The sequence below is a fragment of the Vipera ursinii genome (assembly GCF_947247035.1).
Source record: "Vipera ursinii genome assembly, chromosome: 2".
Lineage (NCBI taxonomy): Eukaryota > Metazoa > Chordata > Lepidosauria > Squamata > Viperidae > Vipera > Vipera ursinii.
In genome coordinates, this window is record NC_139513.1 from 25,294,290 (window position 1) to 25,319,307 (window position 25,018).

Genomic DNA, 25,018 nt, shown 5'->3' on the forward strand with positions numbered 1-25,018 from the left:
TGTAGTTTAATGAAGAGAAGGGTGAGGGGTGACATGATAGCAGTGTTCCAATATCTCAGGGGCTGCCACAAAGAAGAGGGAGTCAAGCTATTCTCCAAAGCACCTGAAAGCAGGACAAGAAGCAACGGATGGAAGCTAGTCAAGGAGAGAAGCAACCTAGAACTAAGGAGAAACTTCCTGACAGTTAGAACAATTAACCAGTGGAACAATCTGCCTCCAGAGGTGGTGAATGCTCCAACACTGGAAGTTTTTAAGAAGAGACTGGACAGCCATTTGCCTGAAATGGTATAGGGTTTCCTGCCTGAGCAGGGGGTTGGACTAGATGACCTCCAAGGTCCCTTCCAACTTTATATTATTATTATTATTAAGGTGCTGGACTAGAAAACAGGAGAGTGCAAATTCTAGTCCACTCTTAGGCACAGAAGGCAGCTGGAGAATTTGAGCCAATTATAGGCAGTGGTTGTGTGAAAATTAGAAGCTAGGAACATTGGGTAGGCATGCTGCTTTGAACTGATCAAAAATAGAGATTGGATAAAAAAGTAAAACAATAATTAGGTAATGTAACGCAACCAAAGTTCATTTTCTACTGATTATTACTCCCTTTATATTCAGATTGAAGGTTGGATTCCCATGGATCTCTTAGCCAAGCAGACATCTTCACCAACTTCCCCCCCCCATCTCCGGTTCCCCTCTGTCCCACATAAAAGTTACTCAAGACTCCAATCCAGCATGGCATGGTAGGAAATTAAGCAATCCCAAACCATGCTGCTTCTCAACAGCTCACTGATCCTGTTACATCAACTTCTCTTACTCTTCTGTTTCAATGCTCCATTCTTTCTTCCTTGGATTTTCTCGATCTTTCCCTGTTGCTTTGCCATCACTGAATGCTGAATTCAGTTTGATCTCCAAATCAGGTGTGAGCTGGCCAGTAGTGCAGTACAATAGTAACTCAGCTATTTAGTGAGCCCTTAGCACAGCAATTCATAGCATGTAAACCCACTAAGAACCCAACGCTCAAGTACTTGTAGTCTCCTAGGACATCTCCCCACTGACTGAAAATTACAGGTTTTCAGATCTCAATATTTGTACACAAGAGTAAACATTAGTACATTCTGCACACAGCTGCATATATTATTTGAGGCATCGGATATTCCACCTGTTTTTCAATTCAACCTGTATTTAGTCATCACAAGAATTTCTTGAACTTTATTTATAACCTAATTCTCATTCCACTTGGCTTTCTGCTTCTAGGAGTACTGTCAACTAGCATTAGATCGAGAAGCTGTTTGATTACCATTGTAACTTTTATGAGAATTTAAAGCATAATATAACTGTAAAATAATCTAAAGAAACATCATGTTAATGTATCACCTAATATAAACCTTCCTAGCACAGGCTGTGAAAATCACAGAGTAAGAGTATTATTGCCAAAGAGGACAAGTACTAAGAGTGCAGATAGTAGCAAGTTGTGCTCACTAGCAACCTTACTTCCTTTTATTAGACCTACTATCTGATGATTTTTGAGGTGGATTCTACTATAAAATCACACAACAGCAGTAGAATTTTAAACATTAGTCATTCTTACACTTCTGGTCAAATTGAATTCAAGTTTCAGGGAATACCAAAGTAAACAAGTAAGTCTTTAGCCTTTAAAAAAAAATCCAAAGCGAGGGGCCATCTTTCAAAAGGTCTGGTGCTGCTGTGCAGAAGACCCATTAATGCAGACATGTCAAACACAAGGCCCGGGGGCCGGATCCAGCCTGCGAAGCAGTTTCATGTGGCCCGCGAAGCCATCCTGGAAACAGTGAGAGAATGGCCGCCACTGCCTTGGCCCTGGCCCAGAGACCCTCCTTCTGCCAGAGACCCTCAGATCTGTCCCACTCCTGCCCAGGCCCCCATAGGCACCCTTGATGCCAACGATGTAGAGCTGGCCACGCCCACCCAGCAGGCCACGCCCACCCTGGCCATGGTCCCCTGAGGACAACCGCAATGCTGATGTGGCCCTCAATGAAATTGAATTTGACACCCCTGCATTAATGCCTGTACAGCCTCTTGCAAGGTACAGCCATAGCAGTTGAGGTTGCTTCACCCAGTACTGGCCATTTTGTAGTCTCTCAGATATTGATATCCAGCACCAGTTAAGAGTTCTATAAGCAGGTAGTCAGTATTTAGGACTGTTATTGTAGGGACAATCTGCCCATCTTAAATATTTGGTTTGAATCTATTAGCGATTTTATCTGCTGACCTGCTTTTCTACATCTATAGATACTAAATAAGATGGGATTAGATCCTATGGATCTGCAGCTTAATAATGCAGGGACAGTATTGTCCAGAACTACTTTTGGGGAATAGCTCCACAGAAAGGAATGGAACCAGTAAAACACCCCATGGCCACTTAAATAAGATGCCATGGTCAATTGTATCAAAAGTTGTTGAGAAGTTTGAAAATGCTTAAGTGTCTTCATTCCAATTCCAATATTCTAAAGTAGATTTTCAGGATATTTTCAGACAGATGGAAAATGAAATGCAGTGGTTGTCTTTCAAAATAAGTAACAGAATATGGAGTCCATAAAATAATGATTAGACACTCCCCAAATCGCATCAAAGTACTACAGTTGGCGAGCTAATAGGAAAGCAAAGGCTGTTAACTAAGAGATTCATTGCTCAACTGATCATGGTATGTGATGTTTGAAGCAGATTCTATATATATATATATACTGTATATTCAGAAATGTTTCACAATCTGCAAAGGTCAAAGACCTGCATGTTCAAGTGCAGCAATAAAAATCTTTGTGGAACAAACAGATCAGAGAACTTTGATGCTCAATCTCCCAGTGATGCAAGCTGATGCAGAACATGGAGGCTGATGGAAGGCCACTATTAAAATAGCAGAACAGGGGAAGGTCAAAACATTTTTGAGGTGATTTAAGATATATAAATTTTGAAGAAATCTAGAAAGGACATTGCAACAAAATGTAAATCGCATACATTTTGCCTTCAGAAGTTATGGATGCTGGAGATTTTTAAGAGATTGGACAGCTATTTACCTGAAAGGGTATAGGATCTCCTGCTTAAGCAGGGGATTGGATAAGACATTCCACCCTTCCAACTGTTATTCTATTATCTTGATAGTTGGACCAAAAATACATGCTTCAATTGACTAATTGACTCACAGCTCAGTTTGGAAGACCATGTAGGAGCTGTGGCCAGGGGGGCTTTTGCCCAGGTTTGCCTGGTGCGCCAGTTGCGGCCCAATCTGGACAGGGATGCCCTGCGTACAGTCACTCATGCGCTCGTGACCTCTCGGATAGACTACTGCAATGCTCTCTACATGGGGCTGCCCTTGAGGACCACTCGGAGGCTTCAACTGGTGCAGAATGCGGCCGTGCGAGTTGTGATGGGGGTTTCCCGATACTCCCATGTAACACCTCTCCTCCGCGAGCTGCATTGGCTTCCAGTTGCCCTCCGGGTGAGATTCAAGGTGCTGGTGATGACATATAAAGCCCTACATGGCATGAGTCCAGATTACCTACGGCAGCACCTGCTGCCGGCGTCAACTTCCCTCCGTCCAGTGTGCTCCCAATCTAGAAGTTAGACTCTTGCGCAAAGCATGGCTGGAAAATTCGACCGCGACTTGGAAGTGTTTTTGTCAAGCGGAATTTAGCTACCCCCCCAACACAGAGGGCACAAAGGCACCCCTGAGGGGCTCCTGGGGGCGCCTAGCTACTGGAGCTTGCAGAGCTCAGCCCAGCACGTCCGCCAGCACGTCCGCCATTGAAGCGTAAGGGTTTGGGTTTATTTTAATTATTTATTGTTAGGGCTAATTAATTTAATTTTCTTTTAAACTTTTGTATGTTGCATTTTATTGCCCTGTACACCGCCCTGAGTCCTTTGGGAGAAGGGTGGTATAGAAATTTAATAAAATAAATAAAATAATTGCAAGCAAAGCGACAAAATAGTTCAAATATTCAACTTCTGCAATTTGCAGTTATTAATTTGTTCTACTAATTTAAGCATCCCTCCAATTGGTGTGCTTTTCCTGTCTATGTGAGATGATGCAACAATTGCCTTTTATAGTAGCTTTCCCTCAGTAGCCTTATGCAACTTAGCTACCTCTTTGAAATTATGTGTCATTCTGTCCTCGTGCTGGTTCTTAAAAGTTTTACACAATTTCCCCTGGGCTGAATAGAAATTCGGCTTGACAAAAACACTTCCAAGTCGCGGTCGAATTTTCCAGCCATGCTTTGCGCAAGAGTCTTAACTTCTAGATCCTTTTAGCCCTTTTTCATGCATTTAAGAGCTTTCCCAGTGTAAGCTAGGAGGATCTGGGCACAGCAGCCTCTTCGTTCCTCCCCAGAAGGACACTATATGCCAGGGGTCTTCAAACTTGGCCCTTTTATGACTTGTGGACTTTAACTCCCAGAATTCCTCAGCCAGGCACACTGGCTGAGGAATTCTGGGAGTTGAAGTCCACGAGTCATAAAAGGGCCGAGTTTGAAGACCCCCTGCTTTGGACCGTCGTTACACTACGCTTCCCGGCATGCTTCTGGCCGGCCGAACGCTGGGGGGGGGGGCGAAAAGGGGATGGAATCGCTCAGTGCACTCTGGGAGTTGTAGGAGCGGCCGACAAAGCCGCGCTCACTTCCCATCGGCCCTCGCGCCCGGCTGCCTGGGGCGGAGGAGGAGGAGGAGGAGGGAGCAGGGAGGTGGCGTTGCGGCATCCCAGCGGCAGACGTCGGCCGGGGGTGACTCGGAGCCGCGGCTTTACTCAGCCGGAGGCCTTTCCCGTCGCCATCGATGTGAGCCAGGCGGCCCTCAGGGGAGGATTGGGAGGGAGGGAGGGCGGGCGGGGCCGTGTGTGGGTGGGGCCGGCTTCGTTGGGGATCCGGCCGCCTTTCCCGCTCGGCTCCAGAGGGACGGCGCGACTGAAGCGCTCGCTTCTCGGAGGAAGGGGTTGCGCCAACGGCTACCGCCGGCCTCTACCCAGCCCTGGGCTGCCGCCGCCGCCGCCGCCATCTCCTCCCTCCGCTCCCAGCGCTTCTCCTTTGAGCCGTTGCTGTCAGGCCGGCGTGCGCGCGCGCGCGTGCCATCTCAGCCGCCTGCCGGCACGCGCCGAAACCCCAAGCAGCGAAACCGGCGCGCCCGCAACTTTAGCCCGGAGCCTCTCTCCTCTTCCTCCTCCTCCTCCTCCTCCTCCTCCTCGAGTAACATCGAGGCGCGAAAGCCTGCGCCCGAGCGAAGTTGCCCAGGCAAAGGCAACTGCGGAGATATGAAGATCAAAGATGCCAAAAAACCATGTAAGATCCTCTGTTGGAGGCGCCTTGCCTTTGCCTTTGCCTTTCTTTCTTTCTTTCTTTGCCTTTTGCTTTGAAAATTGAAATGGGTACCTGTACTGTATAGTAAATGTTGGATGTTTCCAGGTAGCTTCTGTATAGGCGCAGGGGGTCGGCAATCTCGGCTCTTTTATGACTCGTTGGACTTCAACTCCCAGAATTCCTGAGCCAGCATAGCTGGCTCAGGAATTCTGGGAGTTGAAGTCCACGAGTCATAAAAGAGCCGAGTTTGCCGACCCCTGGTATAGGGTTTCTTGCTTGTATTTGTGTTAGGAATGACTGGATTGTCTGTCTGTGTGTGTGTGTGTGTGTGTGTGTGTGTGTGTGTGTGTGTGTGTGTGTGTAGATATTATTTATTTATTTATTTATTTATTTATTTATTTATTTATTTATTTATTTATTTAAATCCCATTTATATCCCGCCCTTCTCCGAAGACTCAGGGCGGCTTACAATCTAAGCACAAATCAAATCAAATAGGCATTTGCTAATAGTTCAGCAAAAGGGCACCAAGTGCATATTTGCCTTCATGAACGTTAAGTCCCACTGATTTCTGTTTTAATTGAGTCCCGAGGAAAAAAAAATGTTTTTACAGTCAAAGCATAAGTAAGCTGTGTCCTCCAATCCTCCGATTTCGAGAAAAATCGGTATTTTCTTTGGACTGGTTGCCTGGATGTAGGAAACTAAATTCCTGATGGGAGGGGGATTTATTTATTTATTTATTTAATTCAATTTCTATACCGCCCTTCCCCCTCCCCTAAGGCCTCAGGGCGGTTTACAGGGCAAAATTAAAACAATACAATATAAAAATTAAAATAAAATTACATCAATAGCCCCCAAATTTAAAATTAGAATTTAAAACCTTAAAACCCCTCAGTCCAGGCCAGCTAACTCAAAAAGCCAGGTTTTTAGGTCCCGGCGAAACGAACGAAGGTCGGGGGGCGAATTCAAAAGACTATCCATATTAATCTGTAGGAAAAACAAAAACATGATTATATATGTTACAAATGTTTACAATAGCAAAAGCATTTAGGCTTATATACTGCCCCACAGTATACAGCACTCAATGCCAGAATTGCAGTGATGATCAAGGGGGAAATACAATTTCCTAAATAAAACTTTGCCTTTTCATAACACCTGTAAAAGCGACATGTCTCTTGCTGTTTGTCTTGGCATGAAAATATTTATACCAGACTGCTTAAGATGAACGAAAAGTATTGCATTTGGTAACTTAATAAGAATATGCCCTATCCCTAAACATTATTTTTAAATTTGAAAATATGCTAGTATTTATTTCTATAGATGGAAACTACCAAAAAAGGGAAATAAATAATTTTAACACTTTAACATTTGTAGAAGATTTTATATATATATGTAATTGTATTCTTCAGTTTGGGATGCAGTACAGTATATTCTTGTCATATTTGCATGGATAAAATACTTTCTGATTTGTTGGAACAATGTGTACAAGATGATTGAAAAACTGCTGTACGTCCATAATCTGCTAGTAAGATGTTTTAACAAGACAGCTTTTGTATTAAAATATACCTCAGCATATTGTGAAATAGTACTCCTTGGTTATACAGTGTCATCTCTATCTGAGGTCTGGGAACAAAATGTTAATGGCCTCCTTCAAGGTTACTGCTTTCCCTTCCTAATGATTAAAATTGGGACAGACCCTTTCAAATGCAGGACTGTGAAAGAAATAATGTCTCTCTGAAATTGTGTTAATGAAAATTCTGCTTCCATAAAAATAGAAAGCTACTGTGGAAGATTTAAGACCTTCAAATGAAAATGTACCTAAAGAAAGTTTTCTGAAACTAAAAGAGCTAACTTGCTTCTATAATCACATTTAGAATCATTCAAACTAATGTTTCCCAACAAATTCATAAAATCTAACTTCAAATATGTGGTTGCTCATTTTTTTAAGGCTGAAAATTATTACTGCTTTGTTGGCAGAAAGAATGTTCTACGTTTTTGTAGCTCATTTAACTTTATTGCAGAATAATAAAAAGTTATAAACGGGTGACTTATGTTCCAATATTTGCTTCAAGCATGAATTGTAACATCTTGATTATAATTTATGAAGCATGTAAAAAGCTTTAAAGCAGGAATTCCACTCCTCCCCTAAAAATTAATGCACTAAACCAGGGGTGTCAAACTCAATTTCATTGAGGGCCACATCAGCATTGCAGTTACGGGGGGGGGGGGGAGTGGGTGTGGCCAGGGTGGCCGCAGCCTACTGGGTGAGCATGGCTGGACTGCATGTGGCCTACTGCAGGGCTTTTCAACCTTTTCACCCATTGTACCACTTTTAGGATATGGCAACATCGGAGTACCACCAGTCGCCTAGCAAGGTGTCAATAACGTGGTGCCCCCCAAAAGAAAAAACTGATGAAGTACAGGTAGTCCACGACTTACAACAGTTCATTTAGTGACTGCTCGAAGTTAAAATGACACTGAAAAAAGTGCCCCCCAGGACGCAGCCGAGCAAGACACCTGCCTGCCCGCCCGGCGGTGCTCTTCCTCCTGTCCAAGGTTTTCATTGTTGTGACCAATTCTGTTGAGGATTGGCAGCAGGGGTGGGGTGGGGGGGTGTTTGGTTTTTATTCCCCCCATATGCTGGGTGGTTGCAGCAGGTTTTGGTCACTTCACATGACCCTGGGACACTGTGACTGTCATAAATAGGAATCAGTTGCCAAGCATCTGAATGTAAACCACAAGACCCTGGAGATGCTGCAACATTCCAGAAGTGCCAGGTTCAGCGTCGAGCTCCAGCTGGAGCCTGGCGCTGATCCTGGCGCTTCCGCTGAGCCCTGGCAGCCTTGCAGCTCCAGCCATCTCTCGCTCAGGCTTGTGCGGTGCTGCCACCAGTTCAGCTCATTCCCCTCCCCCACTACCACTTTTCTAGGACAGGGCTTTTCAACCAGTGGTATGGGTACCACCTGTGGTACATTGGCAGGTGATACGCGACCATCCTAGAAAAGTGGTAGCGGGGGAGGGGAATGAGCTGAACCAGTGGCAGCACCGCACAAGCCTGAGCGAGAGATGGCTGGAGCTGCAGGGCTGCCAGGGCTCAGCAGAAGTACCAGGATTGGTGCTTCTTTGGGGCTGCCAGGGCTCAGTGAAAGTGCCAGGATCAGCGCCAGGCTCCAGCTGGAGCTTGGCGTTGATCCTGGTACTTCTGAGCCCAGAAGAAGTGCCAATCAGCTGGAATGTTAAAGCATATCCAGGGTCTTGTGATTTACATTCAGATGCTTGGCAACTGATTCCTATTTATGACGGTCACAGTGTCCCAGGGTCATGTAAAGTGACCAAACCTGCTGCAACCACCCAGCGGGGGGGGGGGATAAAAACCAAACACCCACCCCACCCCCACTGCCAATCCTCAACAGAAATGCTCACAACAATGAAAACCTCAGACAGGAGGAAGAGTGCCGCCGGGGGCACTTTTTTCAGTGCCATTGTAACTTTGAACAGTCAGTAAGCAAACCGTTGTAAGTCGAGGACTACCTGTACTTCATCACTTTTTTCCCCTTTTTTGTCATCAATTTTTTTGACACCTTGCTAGGCAACTGGTGGTACTCGGATGTTGCTATGTCCTAAAAGTGGTACAATGGGTGAAAAGGTTGAAAAGCCCTGTTCTAGGATGGTCGTGTACCACCTGCCAGGTGCCAATGTACCACAGGTGGTACCCGTACCACTGGTTGAAAAGCCCTGGCCTACTCGATGGGCATGGCCAGCTCTACATCATTCGGGTCAAGGGTGCCTATGAGGGCCTGGGCAGGAGTGGAACAGATCTGAGGGTCTCTAGCAGAAGGAGATGGGACCGAGGCAAGTGGCAAGGCATGGTCCACTGGAGGAGCCTCACCATGTGGGGGGGGGATGGGCGGCTGGATGGTGGCACGAAGGTCAAATGCCCAGCCCAGCCCTCAAGCACCCACGGCACTAAACCCAGCCCCACCTCCCCAAGGGAGCGCCCAGCTGCACTTACCTCCTCAGGGCTGCTGCTGCTGTGCTTGCTCTCCTTAGCCAGGTTGGTCATGATGGGTATGAGGGCAAAGTCAACAAGGAGGCCCACTCCCTCTCCATTTGAGGAGACCTGGCTTTATATCCAAAGCTTCCTTAGTAATAGGATGGGAGACCCCCTAGGATAGGCCAGAAGGAGGGGGCAAGGGGGTGGTGAAAGGGTAGCAGTGCAAGACTAAGGTAGGGCTTCCCTCAGACCCTTCCTTCCTTCCTTCCTTCCTTCCTTCCTTCCTTCCTTCCTTCCTTCCTTCCTTCCTTCCTGTGGTGGGAAAACATTTGAGATGAGGGAGGGAGAAAAACAGGCAAGAAACGGAGCTGGGGAAGTGTCATCCTTCGTGAGGAATGAAGAAATGCACCATCGCCTGGAAGTGGCCAACACATGGCCCTCACCTACTTCACATATCCAGTTTGTAGGCTCTGGGGGAGGGGATGCCATGAGCAGCATGAGATGTTACCTGCACAATGTTGCCCAGCCCCCAGCCTACCTGGTTTTGGCAGGCAGCGGGGTGCTCCTCACAGCGCCGAGAGGCTGAGCTGGGTGGCATGAATCTGAAGAGAAGTGCAACGCTGCCCAGCCCCTAGCCTGTCCGAAGTAGGCAGGGCCATCCATGTGCTGGCCACTTCCAGGCGATGGTGCATTTCTTCATTCCTCACAAAGGGCGATACCTCCCCAGTGCGTGCCCAGGGGTGGGACTGACACGTCAGGGGCTGGTCCCTCACTGTTTCCAGACGGCCTTGTGGACTAAGACTGAATGCATTTCAGCATAGATGGCCACCACAAAATTGTACATTGTCTCCCGGCTAGCCTGGGCCGGGGCCAAGGCAGCGGGGGGGGCAGTTCCCTCACTTTTTCCAGGATGGCTTTGCGGGCCACCTAAAACCACTTCGCGGGCCGGATGTGGCCCGCAGGGCTTGTGTTTGACATGTCTGCACTAAACTAAACATAAATGAACTAGAGAAGGGTGAAGTTGTTGTAACAATATGCAACTAAAAGATGCTTTACATCTCCCTTTGACTCTGTTTTCACTTCCTCAGGAGAGGTTACATTTTACAATTTGGGAATCCCTGTTTTACTGTTTCTTCAAATGAATCATCCTGTTGCAAAGTGCTATTTTAAAACGATATCAAATCTGTACCCAAACATTTTCATCTAATGTTTTCAAGCGCTTAAACTGTTCTGAGAGTATTGTGGCTGACCCTGGCTTCAACTCACTGAGGCTTGAGTAATTTAAATAGCTGTTTTTGAAAACACAATGAAGCACTCAGAAGTGCTTTTGTTTTTAGTATGTTCAAGTATGCTTATGTAAATATACACAAATTTACATCTGCAGACTTGAACATACTATTGGAGATAATAGAATTTAAACAAAGCTGTCACATATTATGTATTGTGTAACAAAATCATTATATATGGCAGACATGTCAAACACAAGGCCCGGGGGCCAGATCCGGCCCGTGAAGTGGTTTCATGCGGCCCACAAAGCCATCCTGGAAACAGTGAGGGAACAGCCCCCACTGCCTTGGCCCTGGCCCAGAGACCCTCCTCCTGCCAGAGACCCTCAGATCTGTCCCACTCCTGCCCAGGCCCCCATAGGCACCCTTGATGGATGTAGAGCTGGCCACGCCCATCCAGTAGACCACGCCCCCCCGGCCCCCTGAGGGCAACCGCAATGCTGATGCAGCCCTCAATGAAATTGAGTTTGACACCCCTGATATATGGAATCAGTGGAAACACATAGAAATGAACTTGTCCTCTGCTCTTATGAGAGCTTTTAATAACACCAAACGATTAATTGTTTAACAAAATAAAGAAGCCTCGCAAATAAAATGATATTTTGGTATTTCTAACAATAAAGCTTTCTCTCTCCCTCTCTCTCCACAGCTTTTCCATGGTTTGGAATGGATATTGGTGGAACGCTAGTGAAACTTGCATATTTTGAACCTATAGATATTACTGCAGAAGAAGAGCAGGAAGAGGTTGAAAGTCTGAAGAGTATTCGCAAATATTTAACATCAAATGTGGCCTATGGGTCCACTGGTATTCGAGATGTCCACCTTGAACTTAAAGACTTGACACTCTTTGGACGAAAGGGAAATTTGCACTTTATCAGATTCCCAACGCATGACTTGCCTACTTTTATTCAAATGGGAAGAAATAAAAACTTTTCCACGCTACATACGGTGCTTTGTGCCACTGGTGGTGGTGCTTATAAATTTGAAGAAGATTTTCGCACAGTAGGTAGTTTAGTTGCAAGTTCTCATTCCGATTGACAGAATATATATATATATACTGATTGTGGCGATAAATTCAACCTGTGTGGCAATTAGCATTTAGGCTTATATACCGTCCCATAGCGCTTTACAGCACTCTAGGTGGTTTCAATGTCATCATTATTTGCGTATTGCTCCCAACAATCTGGGTCCTCAATTTTACCTCCGGAAGGATAGAAAGTTGAGTGAACCTTGAGCTCTGTCAGGATCGAATTCCAGACTAGTTTCCAGACAGAGTTTCCCTGCAATACTGCCCTTTAACCACTGTGCCACCAGGGCAATTGTCTCTTTTTCATAAGACAAGAATCTGATAAGGGCAAAGAGATCTCTGGATTTGTACTTTGGAATTTGACTGCTGAAGTATCACTGTCTGCATGGTACTAATTGTATGTAGGGAGGAATAACTTCTAACTCCTTGTTTACTTTGCAATCCTGCACAAAATTGCTGCACAAGATTTCTCCTGATTGTTCTTTTAAGTCTTACAGCAAAAAAAAAAGATATCATGACATAGATGGGATTTGTAGTATGTGGGTATATTGGGCCTTGCCCTGTTCACAACCCTTTTGTCATTTTCTTTGTTTAGCAGCCAGCAATTCCAATTATTACGTGCAAAGAAGGAAGGCAATCAGACAAATTTAGATAATTGCTGGGCATATGAACTGATATATTTATCTGATATATCTTACCAATTGTCATGAGCTCCAGTAGGTTGTAATATAACACTTTCAATCAGCTTCAGCAATCTAAAATATTTTTTTTAAAAAATTATTCTAACAATTTTGTAAAAGGGTAAGGTGTGGTCAGGATAGTATTACTGATACAATGGAAATGAAACTGTGGGGCTCTCTAATATATCAATATATCAAATCTATCAATCAGGCTGTCCAAAAATTTAAAAAAATATAGTTTCATCCTGTCTTTACTATTTGTATAAATACCTCAAGGCAATGAACATAAGCAATACTCCTTCCTCCTACCTATTTTCTCCACAACAAAGTTGGCCCAAAGTTCCTCAGTTGTCTTTCATGCCTAAGGCGGGACTAGAATTTATAGTTGCCTAGTTTTTAGGCCAGCACCTTAAACGCTAGCCCAAACTGGCTCCTGAATTGTAGCTTCCAGTATAGCTATAGCTCCATCAAATTTTACAACAATGCTAGAAAGATGGTCTAGAATGAAAGATCAAATGCCTGTAGCATCTTACTTTTTGTTCAGGAACGTGTTATGCTAATCAATATTTCTCTTCTTTTTTGGAGATTGGAGACCTTCAGCTGCACAAATTGGATGAACTTGATTGTCTCGTCAAAGGCTTGTTATATATAGATTCTGTCAGTTTTAATGGCCAGGCAGAATGCTACTATTTTGAAAACGCATCAGAACCCGAAAGATGCCAAAAGATGCCTTTTAACTTAGATGATCCATACCCTTTGCTGGTTGTAAACATTGGCTCAGGAGTCAGTATTTTAGCAGTTCATTCCAAAGACAACTACAAGAGAGTGACTGGAACAAGGTACACACACAAATGCATGCCAACTTTTATAATATTGTGCTTTCTCAACCATCTTTCAGATAATATGTCAGTTCAGAACTATGCCTTTTTCAAAATATCTTGATTTTACAGCATGAGTTTTTATGTTTATGTATGTATGAAATATACTGAATGGCCATCTCAGTTTTATTTTTGAGAACATTATGGCCTGATAACTATTAGATAAATGATTTTTAAATCATAATAGGTTTAAAAAAAACAAAGGAAAGCCATCAAGATTAAGAAAGTCCCAATTGCTGATGATTAGTACTTTGGTCATAGTAATTTATTTGTGGTGTGAGTTGATTACCTTTAGTCAAGCGTAGATAAGGATCTTAAAAGACTTACAGTGAATTGGTTTCCAGATAGACATCTCAACTGGAACAGTTGCATTCAGAATAATGTTCACAAAGTACCATGTGCAGGGGCAGACTGTAACAGAAATTGAAGTATTTATTATATGTTGGTTCATTAAATACACTTCCTGTTTTATATCTTTACAAATGCTTTCCTCAGTTCTCAGTTGATCATATTATATCTCTTTCCTAATTTTAAATAGGTAAGACATGATCATCATTGCATTAGTTAAGAGGTGTAATTTTACAAATATTTCATGTTCAGTCTAGGTGGTGGGACCTTTCTTGGTTTGTGCAGTTTACTGACTGGATGTGAAAGTTTTGAAGAAGCTCTAGAAATGGCATCCAAAGGCAACAGCACGCAAGCTGACAAGCTAGTCCGGGATATTTATGGGGGAGACTACGAACGGTTTGGCTTACCAGGATGGGCGGTGGCATCTAGGTAGGCATTGCAAAGTAACACAGATCATGAATTCCGGATGTGATGTATTAATAATATATCCATTATATTACATTATATTATTAATCTATAAATATCTAAGAAATATAGAACACTATCACATTTTTGAAATGGAAAGTATGTTGGGGGTATGGAAAGACTAGTTTTAATAATACTCTCCACCCATTAGATTATATATTATCTTCTAATATTTTCCCTTAATAAAAAATTATAGAGCAAATCTGGATAAGACATTTAGGTGAAATTTACTTCCTCGCGCCCCATAATTTTTGAGAAAAACACTAATGCTGGGAAAGGGGGAAGGAAAGAGAAGAAAAGGACAATCAGTAGCAAGGTTGTTTAGTAGCAAGAAGAGGTGGTCAGCCTATTCTCCAAAGCACCTAAAGGCAACACAAGAAATGACGTATGGAAAATTATTAAGGAGTGATCCATCCTAGAACTGTGGAGAGGTTTCCTGACAGCACAATCAATCAGTGGAAAAGCTTGCCTCCAGAAGTTGTGAGTTCTCCATCACTAGAGGCTTTTAAAAAGAGGTGGGACTGCTATTTTTCCAGAATTGTGTAGGATCTCCTGCATGAGCAAGGGATTGGACTAGAAGACCTTGCATGTCCCTTCCAACTTTTAAGGTGGAAAAGTGATTACAGTGATGAAGAATGCACCATTGGGAGACTTGTAACAGGTTATGAGCCGATCAGGGAGAAAATCTTGTCTATTGGTTAGGTGAAAAAGAACTTGATGGCACATATCAAATCATACCCCATAGTTATCTGATTAAAATTCTAATTAACTGCCTAGAACCAATTGTTGCCAAAAGTCTTGTAAACTGTCTTCTGTCATTAAACCTTGCCCACTGAAATTAATTCAAGTATGCACTTCAGTTGAAGAGTCCATAGAATAATGTCTGGTAAACAATAAAATATATATGTCTTGGTGTCTTGTAATACCTTTGTAATCATAGCCATAATAATATGATTGAAGAGGTTTTCAGTTGTGTTTGCTTAGAAAACAACAGAAGATTGATTTATAGTTTTGGTGCTTAACAAACTAAGGCTTTGTTACTCAGAATAACTTCTTGTTCTTTTCCATTGACAGTTATGATTGGTTTCCATTCCTAATGTCTACTTTGTAAATCTATTTTTTCCTTGACAAAAAAAGTACAAAATTAGCATATTTATACTGTATTAGGTGGGGGTTTTTTTAGATAACAGTGATAGGTAGATGGCAGTAAATAAAAGAATCATATAGTTGGAAGACATTTTGCCAGATTATCAGTTAATTGCTTCAGTGCCCAAGGATGCAATTAATCTGATCCTGAAGAATTAAACTCAAAGAACTATTTCCTCCTTATGTTTCTACCACTTAAGCTTCAGTACTGCCTGATGAACATGCCTTTCACAATTTCCAAAGCACACAAATTTTTGATTTCAGAAGATTCAATAGCTCTTCCTGCTAACATTTTTCTTCTTCTCCAGAATAGTTAACAGAATAGTTAAGTCTAAAATATATATTTGACTGCACTCAGTTGTTCTTTCTCTAAAAATCAAGAATGCCTGCGTTCATTCACTGTCGTTCAATTTCTTGCTACTTCCAGAGGAAAAAAACAAAACTAGGTATAGAACATTAAACTGATTCATCAGTAAAGGTGATTTGAAAGTCTGGGCACAAAATAAAGTCTGCTACTTTTATCTAAATACTATGAAGCATTTAATGACTCTGGGATGTGTCCAGCCTTTCCCATCCTACCATCTTTTGATAGGCTTGACTTAGATATTGTCATTCTGACAATATTCTTGATCTCCCAAACGACAAATCATTTCTACAGGTACATAGTTGTAACTGGAAGAATATAGATCAGTATCAGTTCTAATTGGGAGTTTTGCAAGTTTATTTTTATAAGTACACAGGTGCTTTCTGTTGTCTAATTAATTGATTATGTGCCAACTCTTGGTGACCACATAGGTATTTTTTTTCCTTGAAAATCTGTCCCTAACCTGTTTTTTCAGGTTTTTGCAAAAGCTTCCATCCATCAAAAGAGATAATGATCTCTGTCAGTGCACCAACTTGCTTAACTCTATTGAGCCTCAAGTCCCAAGATTGTTTCTTACTTATAGCATGACATGAGTCCTTTCAAGCTTTATAAGCAGCTTTTATTAAAAAAAAGTACATCTTATCACAGGTTGGGAGAGATATTATTGTCTACCTTTTGATGAACATCAACATTGTAAATTTTTTTCTAGCTTTGGGAATATGATCTACAAAGAGAAACGGGAGTCTGTCAGCAAAGAAGACCTGGCTAAAGCAACCTTGGTTACTATCACCAACAACATTGGATCTATAGCACGAATGTGTGCTGTAAATGAGGTAAAAAGTGTTAAGGGAAGGATGTGGAAACTCTGTGTTGTCTTAAATATAAATTGGAACATTTTTTTTGCTAAGGACAAGCAAGTTCTTTCTCATTAAAATTTCTATTCAAGATTTTTCCTTTTTTCCATTGAATTTAAATACTCCAGAGCCATCCTAAAGTTGATTAGCACTTAAATTTATCCTAACCTACATGTCTGTCTGTGTCTCTCTCTCTCTTAATCAAAAAAAAAATATCAAGCTACATATAGATATATGTGGCTTAATCAATTTTTTTTAAAAAAAATCCCTAAAATCCAGAAGGCAAACATTCTGTAACAAAAATGTCCTACGAAGATCAACCGCAACTCTTACCATAGCCTTGAAGAAAGCCAAATTTTCAGTGACTTCCTGAACGGTACCCAAATGGGAGCTGCCCAGACCTCTGTGTGGATGCTCTTCCCTTGAGCAGGTCCAGCATCAAGAAAAAGGATGCTTCCTGGGTTCCGGTAGATGACACTTTTATTCAAGAACCAGGAATGTCTCCATTCTGCCTGATCTCACCAGTGGAAAGAAGGCATTAAGTCAGCCAGTCCCTATGCCATTAAGGATTTTATAGGTGATAATGCAGATAATACCTTCAGAAGCTGATTGATAGCCTGTGCATCTTGGAGAGCAGTGATGTTAACATGTCATCATTGCCTGTTCCATCTCATCCTGGACTGTTGTAGCTTCCCAGTGGTTTTCAAGGGCAGCCCCTTGTACAGCTTATTGCAATAGTCCATTCAACTATATATTAATTATGATGTTTGGTCTAGTGCTTGGGGAGAAAGGCACCTTCGTTTTAAACTACGTTTTGTGTATTCTTGCGAGCCACCTAGAGTCATTGTATGTGATAGCCATATAAGTCCTGTAATGTAAGTGAATATTTTTTTATCCAGTGTACATTTCTTCAGGAAGTTTGTGTAGTGAACACACTTCTTTCTTTGCTGCTTTCTGAATTGCTGTGCCTGTTCTTTATGCATAGAAAACTTTAATATAACCAATTCTGTCCAATAGGAGAAGGAATTAGTTGCTCATTGGAAATATTTCTTGCTGTCTTCGGCTTCTTTACAGTGCTGCCTTGTTGCATATGGATCAAGCAGCATTGTACAGGGCTATGAAGACATTAAGTACTGCTTCACTGTAAACAGTGGTTGAATTGTATGTCACTTAATACATAAGAATTTGAAGAATGGTGCACAATATTTTTATATATGTAGAATTAAGATTATAGCGATATGTGAAAAGCATCAGACGCCATTGCCCAAAGTGTACTTTGATCTTCCATTTTTGGTATATAGTTAACATTTAATAAAATCCAGCTAATATTTATAAAACAATTTCAAATTAAAAATGACTCAATGCATTACTCAGAGGCCTGAGCAAATTAAAATGTTTGCTGTGTGAAGAAAGGATGAAATTGGATATCAGATAAACTTGCCTGGAAATACTATTCCACATGATCAGATCTCTTTTTCTGGACAAATTCTAGAACAATTTAAGTAGGAAGCAGAATTTTTGTCATATTCATACTGATTCAACTTGAATCCAAACTGTATTTTTTTTACCAAGAGCAGCATTCCCTAAGCAGAGTTCTAGTCAGAGAGTATATTAAAGTGCCAAACGATTTACATGGTTCAGCTTCCCTGCAACCCATTATATAACTGCAGATCTACTGTGGAGATTTGGGAGCACTTCTAGAAGAGTGTAGGATCTGGTCTGGGACTATAGGGAGATGGAGAATAGGCAGAAATCTCAATTTCTCTCAACTGAATCAGAAGACTTCTGAGAAGAAGAATACTGCTTTTATTCAAATAAGAAAATGTCTGTGTCCAACTCGTTGTTGACTGGTCTGCATAGTGCTTTAAATAGGTTTTTATGTTTATACATTGATAAATTAGTACAGTTAAATAAAATGTAGGCTGTCCTGGAACAACACCTGACAAAGGGCAGTACATAATTCTAGTATGTAAAGTAAAATAATTCTACTGAATGTAACATATAAGTACTGGGACTGCTTCTATGCACATTTATCTAGGGATAAATACAGAGAGAATGGCTGCTGAAAATTGTGGTTTAATTTTTTTCCCCACTTCACAGAGAAAACCTGAATTGCTTTTGATGATGATCAAGAATAGAAATATCTATTGCTTTTTTTCCCTTTAGAAAATAAACCGTGTTGTCTTTGTTGGTAACTTTCTACGTGTGAATACTTTATCAATGAAGCTTTTGGCATATGCACTGGATTACTGGTCCAAAGGCCAGCTGAAAGCTTTGTTCCTTGAGCATGAGGTATGTGTCAATCATATCCTTTACTTATCTTTCCATACATATCAATGTTCAGCATTCTATAGTTACTTTTATTCTTGACTTGATATAAATATATGTATAAATGATGTGTTTTATCAGAGACAAATTTAAATGCTGGATTGTACGCATTACTATTATTGGGGGAAAGACACTTCTGAATTGGAACAGTAGGGTTCGTTCCAAAGCGTTAGTAAGCTTCTCTATTAGCAATATGTTTGGGAACCTCTATTTATTTATTTGATAGATTTATTTCCCATTTTTTCTTCAGGAGCTCACGTCTAACACCCTCCAGTTCCCCCTCCCCTACATACACACACACACACACACACACACACACCAACAACAGCCATTTAAGAGAAATTGAGCCAAGTAACTGATCCAAAGTTAACCAGTGAGGCTAGGATCTGGATCTCCCAAGTGCCAGTCCAAAATCCTCACCACTGTACTATATTAGCTTTTGGGGATCATGCCCTTTAAAATCTTGTTGGGTGCAACCCAGTCATAGTTAAACCCATTTATTTCTTTATCACCTTTTTATGCTCGCCCTTCTCTCAAAAAGCAACTCTGGGCAATGTGTAACAATCGAATAACACAACAAATACATAAAAACAGATGCCAAAAACATAAAACATCATTATTAAAAATAATAATATTACTAGCATTTTAAAATATACAGACCCCAGATTAAAAATATTCACCACCACCACCACAGAACCATCTAAGAATGTCTCCAGTTCCCTGGAGGCCCTGTTGCCACTGCCAGGTTTTGAAGGACTTCCCGAATGATAACCTTAATAGTGTTCAAAGTGATTGGCTTATATTCAAATGTTTCAGTGGCTTGAAAAAATACAGGTTGAAAAGAAAAGACTCAGGGATTGTCTTCTAGTGACTTCTTTCAACACGAAAACGGAGTGGATGCAACCTTATAAGCCCTGTAAAACACAACATCACATAGTGAAATAGTGCGCACAGATTAGATTGGCACGTAGTCTTATATGCAGTTTCTTAAACTGATAGAGAAGCTAGCAGTAAGCTGAGCTCAGTCACCATATGATAGTCTCTAAACTATATCCAAACAGGCTGGAAAGAATTCAGAATTGACAGGAAAGCAGTTTTCAGACAGAATTCCTTGCATGGCCCATCGGCCCATCAAGGAAGTCATGGGCATTTTTTTATATTTCTTTCCTTAAGAAATTATCTCTGATAGGAAAAAAAGATGAAAGTAGCCATAGAACTATACAGAAGAGTTCTAAAGGGAAGTTTGTTGGTGCTCTCATACAGTTCTTTAAATCAGGCAGGTTAATTAAGATATTTTTAAGACTTAATATTTGTAATTTTGACAGAAAAAAATAATGTGCAGAGGATAGAGAAGTCACAACTGTCCCAAACTATTTGTACAAGGGGAAAAAAAAGATTTTGACCCATGCTTCTGTATATTTTTTCCGAATTACCAAATGTAATATGTCACCAAAAACTGAACTGTGCAAAATCTTCTTTTAAATGCAGGGGTACTTTGGAGCCGTTGGTGCCCTCCTTGGATTGCCAAATTTCAGCTGAAGCTCAAAGCACCACAATACTGAATTGTTCTCTACCTTTCTGGCATTATTACATAATTGTTTTGACATCGAACTGGAAGAGCGGAAGGGCTGCAATCTTTCTATAAATGTCTTTTAACTGAAGGTTAAAACTATCTCATTGTTGACATCTGGGTGCTCCTATAAGAAGCACTTAGTAGCGGAGTTGAATCTCTAATCCATGTCATCCACATTCTCCAACTTGGTACCCCTTCTAATTTCTCAGCTAGTATAGCGGTTATGTATGCTGGTTGCGATACACAAATAAAGGGCATCAAGCTGGGGAATGCCGTAATAGACATTTAATACTCAGCATATGTTTTAAACTCAAAGACATAATCTTAACTGTCTAGACCCTTCAATCCTGTTTTGCCTCAAAACTATTCTTAAGCAATTGGATTGCATGTAATTGCACAAGGTTTAACATGGCCTTGTGCTCAGAGTTCATTTAGATTTCCAGTCAACTCCAAAACTGATTGTAGCCGTGCATGGAGAAAGGATCTTTGATGCAAGGTATTGTGTTTCAATGCAACCAAGTTACAGCATGTTGAAATACTTATTCAGGCATCGGTGTTAAGTTTCCAAACATTAAACGTAAAAACATCAGCAGTGGTTTTGTACAATTGATTTAATGAATTAAAACAATCAAGTACGTGTGTATAACAACCAGTGGTATAAACCAGACATTACTTTCAGCAGTTTCGAAAGATGACGGTAAAAAAAATATCCATATATCTCAGAATTACTTCTGTAAACAGTGCCAGCAGGGATGACTGAAATCAAAGCAGCAGTGGTGTGGCAAAGGCTGGAAAGACAGATCTAATAAGATGCCTTTGGTGTGACTTCCCAACTCCCAAGAAAGTGAGTTGATCTCATTGAACCTCTATTGACTAAGAATATTAAGTTGGGACTAGGTTGTGTCCTTAAACCATTACGGCAGCTATAGAGGTTGAACTGCAGAGTCAACAGTGCCAGTGTTCATTGTACCCAAGTAAACTTCCAGTGTGGCCTTGAGATAAACTCCTTACTTTATGCCACTTCAGATCCAATTGTAAAGTTTACAATAGTGGTGTATGTAATAGACTGCTGCAACAAAGCTTACTATAAGACCTCAGCAAAAAAGAATAATCTCAGAAAAGAAACTTTCTATGCACAAGGATGCAATTATTGTATCCTGGAGGAATATGCAGTTACCCAATCCATGAATTACATTTTCTAGAAGGGAATCTACCCCTGGCTGGAATTCACCTGAGCTTTAGGTACTGCTTATTTTACTTGATAAGATGATATACTATTTTGGCACATGAATATTTCATACAGCAATATCTATATGAAAACAACTCCAGCATTCTTGGAATTTTGGTTAGTTTAGGTGTTTTTTAAAAAAATTCATTTGTCTATAATTATATTTCAATGCTTAGTACTTGGTTTGTAGTATGTAGCAATCACCTAAAAATATTTTCTGTTTTTAGAATTTTGAAATGAATTATCTCTTTATAGCACAGGGCAACATCCAGAGATTGTATGTATCTCACTGGTTTGAGGAAGTCAGAAAATACAACTTCAGTAAAAAAAAAATATTATAGAAACATTATACTTGATTATTTTAACCCCAGCCTATTTCACAAAGTATAACAATTAATTCCAAATTCATACCAGGAAAGTAAAATTTTTTTACTGTTTTTCATTTTGAGTTTTGAAACAACAGAAGTGAACAGTTATTGTCTGCCTTTCCTGTTGTGAAGAGACATTTTTGGCACTACTAAAAGTATATCAAATAATGCTTTTTAGTTCAACAGATTTACATCATGGTAACATCATAGATTTGGAATAAGCCCCACGAATGAATGCATTTGGCAATTTTTATATTAGACAAATTTCTATATTTTTGCATTATGTAATTGCATTTATAAGAATAGCACTTTTACAAAAATGCCATTGCAATGTTACAAAATTCTGCCGTCGTTCATGTGAATTCACGCTGTTAGCAAGCTCGTTTAGCACTATTGTAAGAGCTTTCTTGGTTTGGGAGTAGCAGAGATTTTTCCTGAAAAGATAAAGGAGCACTCAGCTTTTTTGGGGGGGAGAGAAGACAATCTTTGGTAAGCGGGGACAACATTTCTTTTTCCTTCCCTTCAGAGGTTCCGAGTGTGGCGCCTCTTTATAGTCCCAACGGTTACACGAGTGCCTTAAGGTTCCTTTTGACGGTTTCAGCGACATACTGAGCTTTTCCTGATTTTGAATATTGGCACCTTTCAAACAAAATTTGCCCATGATATTGCATTCCTCTCCCCCCTCCCCATTTTATTTTCAGTTCTAGTCCCAAAGTTCTTTCTGGTAATTACCGTATTCTACCTCTGGCCTTAGGGGATGTATGGATAGATTGATAAACATAATCTCTCAAAATAAGAGCACGCTGGCTGCTAAGGGGACAGTTTTTATTTCTTTTTATTGAAAAGTTTTACAATACAATTTTCCATTAAAAACCCCCATCCCCCCCGACCCTCCCCTCCCCAGCTCCCCCCTCCCTCTTCCCTCCCCGTACCTCCCCCCCACCCTCCTCCCCCCCCCGGACTTCCCAGAGCTAAATACAAGGTATATATATATAAAAACAATCATAAGCAACCATATACTAACAACCATAAATTCTAAAATCCATCACCCTCTAACTTGTATAAGAACAAACAAAACTTAACATTATTAAATATATATAAAAAAGAAAATTGGAAAAGAAAAGAAAAAACACGAAAGAAGACTTATTCAAATGCTAGATAAAACTTCTTAACCCTATACTTATTCTGGATAAACTCAATCCACTTTCTCCATTCCATAATATAACGTTCTTGCGAGTGATCTTTCAAATAAGCCGATATCTTCGCCATCTCTGCCAGGTCGGAAACCTTTAAAGTCCATTCTTCTATGGTCGGCAGCTCCTCTTTCTTCCAATATTGTCCTATCAAAAGTCTTGCTGCCGTAATTAAATTCAGCATCAACTTAGAGTCCACCACTGTAGCATCAACAATTATTCCCAACAAAAAAAATTGCGGACAAAACTTTATCCTTCTTTTAAAAATCTTCTGTATATTCCACCAGATTTTAATCCAAAAGGCCTTAACCTTTTTACATGTCCACCATATGTGAAAATATGTTGCATCTTCAGCCCCGCACCTCCAACACTTAGGCTGATAATTCGGGTACATACTTGCAAGTTTTTTAGGATCTAAATGCCATCTATAAAACATCTTATAAAAATTCTCTCTTAAGTTTTGAGCTTGAGTAAATTTCACATTCCTCACCCAAATCTTCTCCCACATATCCATAGTAATAACTTCCTGGATATTTTGGGCCCATTTTATCATACAGTCCTTAACAAGCTCTGTTTCTGAATCAATCTCAATCAGTGCAAGATATATCCGTTTAATGTGTGCAGGTCCCTGATGTCTAATTTGCTTTATCAAATTTTCATCAATCGTTGCAAATCCAATTTTCTGGTCTTCTTTCCACCTGGCCCGTAGCTGAGTATATTGAAACCATGTTTGTACAACCTTCTCTTCTCGCAAGAAGCTATATGATTTCAAACACCAAACATTCCTTTCTAAACTTAAAATTTCCTTGTAGGTAGTCTCATCGTGTTTGAAACCAGCATGTATATTTTCTATTGCGTGTTTTGGAATTGCCCACAATGGTATCTTACAACTTAGCTTATGTCTATACTTCTTCCAAACTCTCAGCAATGCCTGTCTTAGAATATGCGTCCTAAACACGGTACCTACCTTCTTATCATACAACAAATATGCATGCCAGCCAAACAACAAATCATGGCCCTCAAGATTTAATAACCTCGATTGCGTCAAGTTAATCCAATCACTTATTCCTACTAATGCAGCAGCTTCATAATATAATTTGAAATTAGGCAATTTAAGGCCACCTCTCTCACGAATATCCTGCATAATCTTAAGTTTAACTCGTGGCTTTTTCCCTGCCCACACAAATTTATTGATACCACGCTGCCATTCCTCCAAGTTAGAATCTTTCTTAAGAATCGGTATCATTTGAAATAAAAATAAAAATTTGGGCAGGACATTCATTTTCACTGCTGCAATCCGTCCCAACAAAGTCAATTGCAATTTTTGCCAACTCTCCAATTCTTTTTGAATTTTCCCCCACAATTTTTCGTAATTATTTTTATATAGCTTTGTATTCGAGGGCGACAAAATTACCCCCAAATATTTAACCCTTTTAACAATCTCAAATCCAGTTAATCCTTCCAAGAAGGCCTTCTGTGAAACTGTCATGTTTCTAGCCAAAATTTTAGTTTTCTGTACATTTACTTTAAATCCAGAAACCTTCCCATATTGTGTTATTATCTCTATCAGGTCCACAACAGAATTCTCTGGCTGGGTCACTGTAACAACCAGATCATCTGCAAATGCTCTCAATCTATAATCTTGATCTCCAACTTGTATCCCCTTAATTTTTTCCGAATTCCGAATCTTGTTCAATAATATCTCTAAAGTTAATACAAATAGCAAGGGCGATAACGGACATCCTTGCCTTGTACCCTTCTCAATATTACATACTGCCGTCAAGCTATTGTTAACTATGATTCGGGCAGTTTGCTTTTGATATAATGCCCTAATCGGCTGCAAGAAATTTTCCCCAAAATCCATTTTATCTAACATTCTCAACAGAAATTGCCAATTCAATTGATCAAAAGCCTTTTCAGCATCTAAAAAGATTAGCGCTGCAGAGATCTGGTTGTGTCTTTCCAAAAACTCT

At 40.7% G+C, this 25,018-nt stretch overlaps 1 protein-coding gene across 4 annotated transcripts in view; it reads left to right on the forward strand.

Moving 5' to 3' along the window:
* The first annotated feature begins 4,873 nt into the window (after positions 1-4,873).
* The window catches only part of LOC310636323 (pantothenate kinase 3), a 143,500-nt gene continuing 123,355 nt past the window's right edge, over positions 4,874-25,018 (forward strand). Inside the window, exons 1-7 of one of the 4 annotated variants that reach the window (XR_014491684.1) lie at positions 4,874-5,297; positions 11,243-11,595; positions 12,886-13,139; positions 13,779-13,955; positions 16,211-16,334; positions 18,522-18,647; positions 20,172-22,050. Coding sequence is in view for 2 of the 4 variants with exons in the window: in XM_083356065.1 (XP_083212191.1) it covers positions 5,270-5,297; positions 11,243-11,595; positions 12,886-13,139; positions 13,779-13,955; positions 16,211-16,334; positions 18,522-18,647; positions 20,172-20,222 (1,113 nt within the window). In the remaining 2 variants the exon portion in view is untranslated. Of the gene's footprint in view, positions 5,298-11,242; positions 11,596-12,885; positions 13,140-13,778; positions 13,956-16,210; positions 16,335-18,521; positions 18,648-20,171; positions 22,792-25,018 lie in introns of those variants that run through there. The other 3 variants (XR_014491685.1, XM_083356065.1, XM_083356066.1) reach the window with 3 other exon arrangements.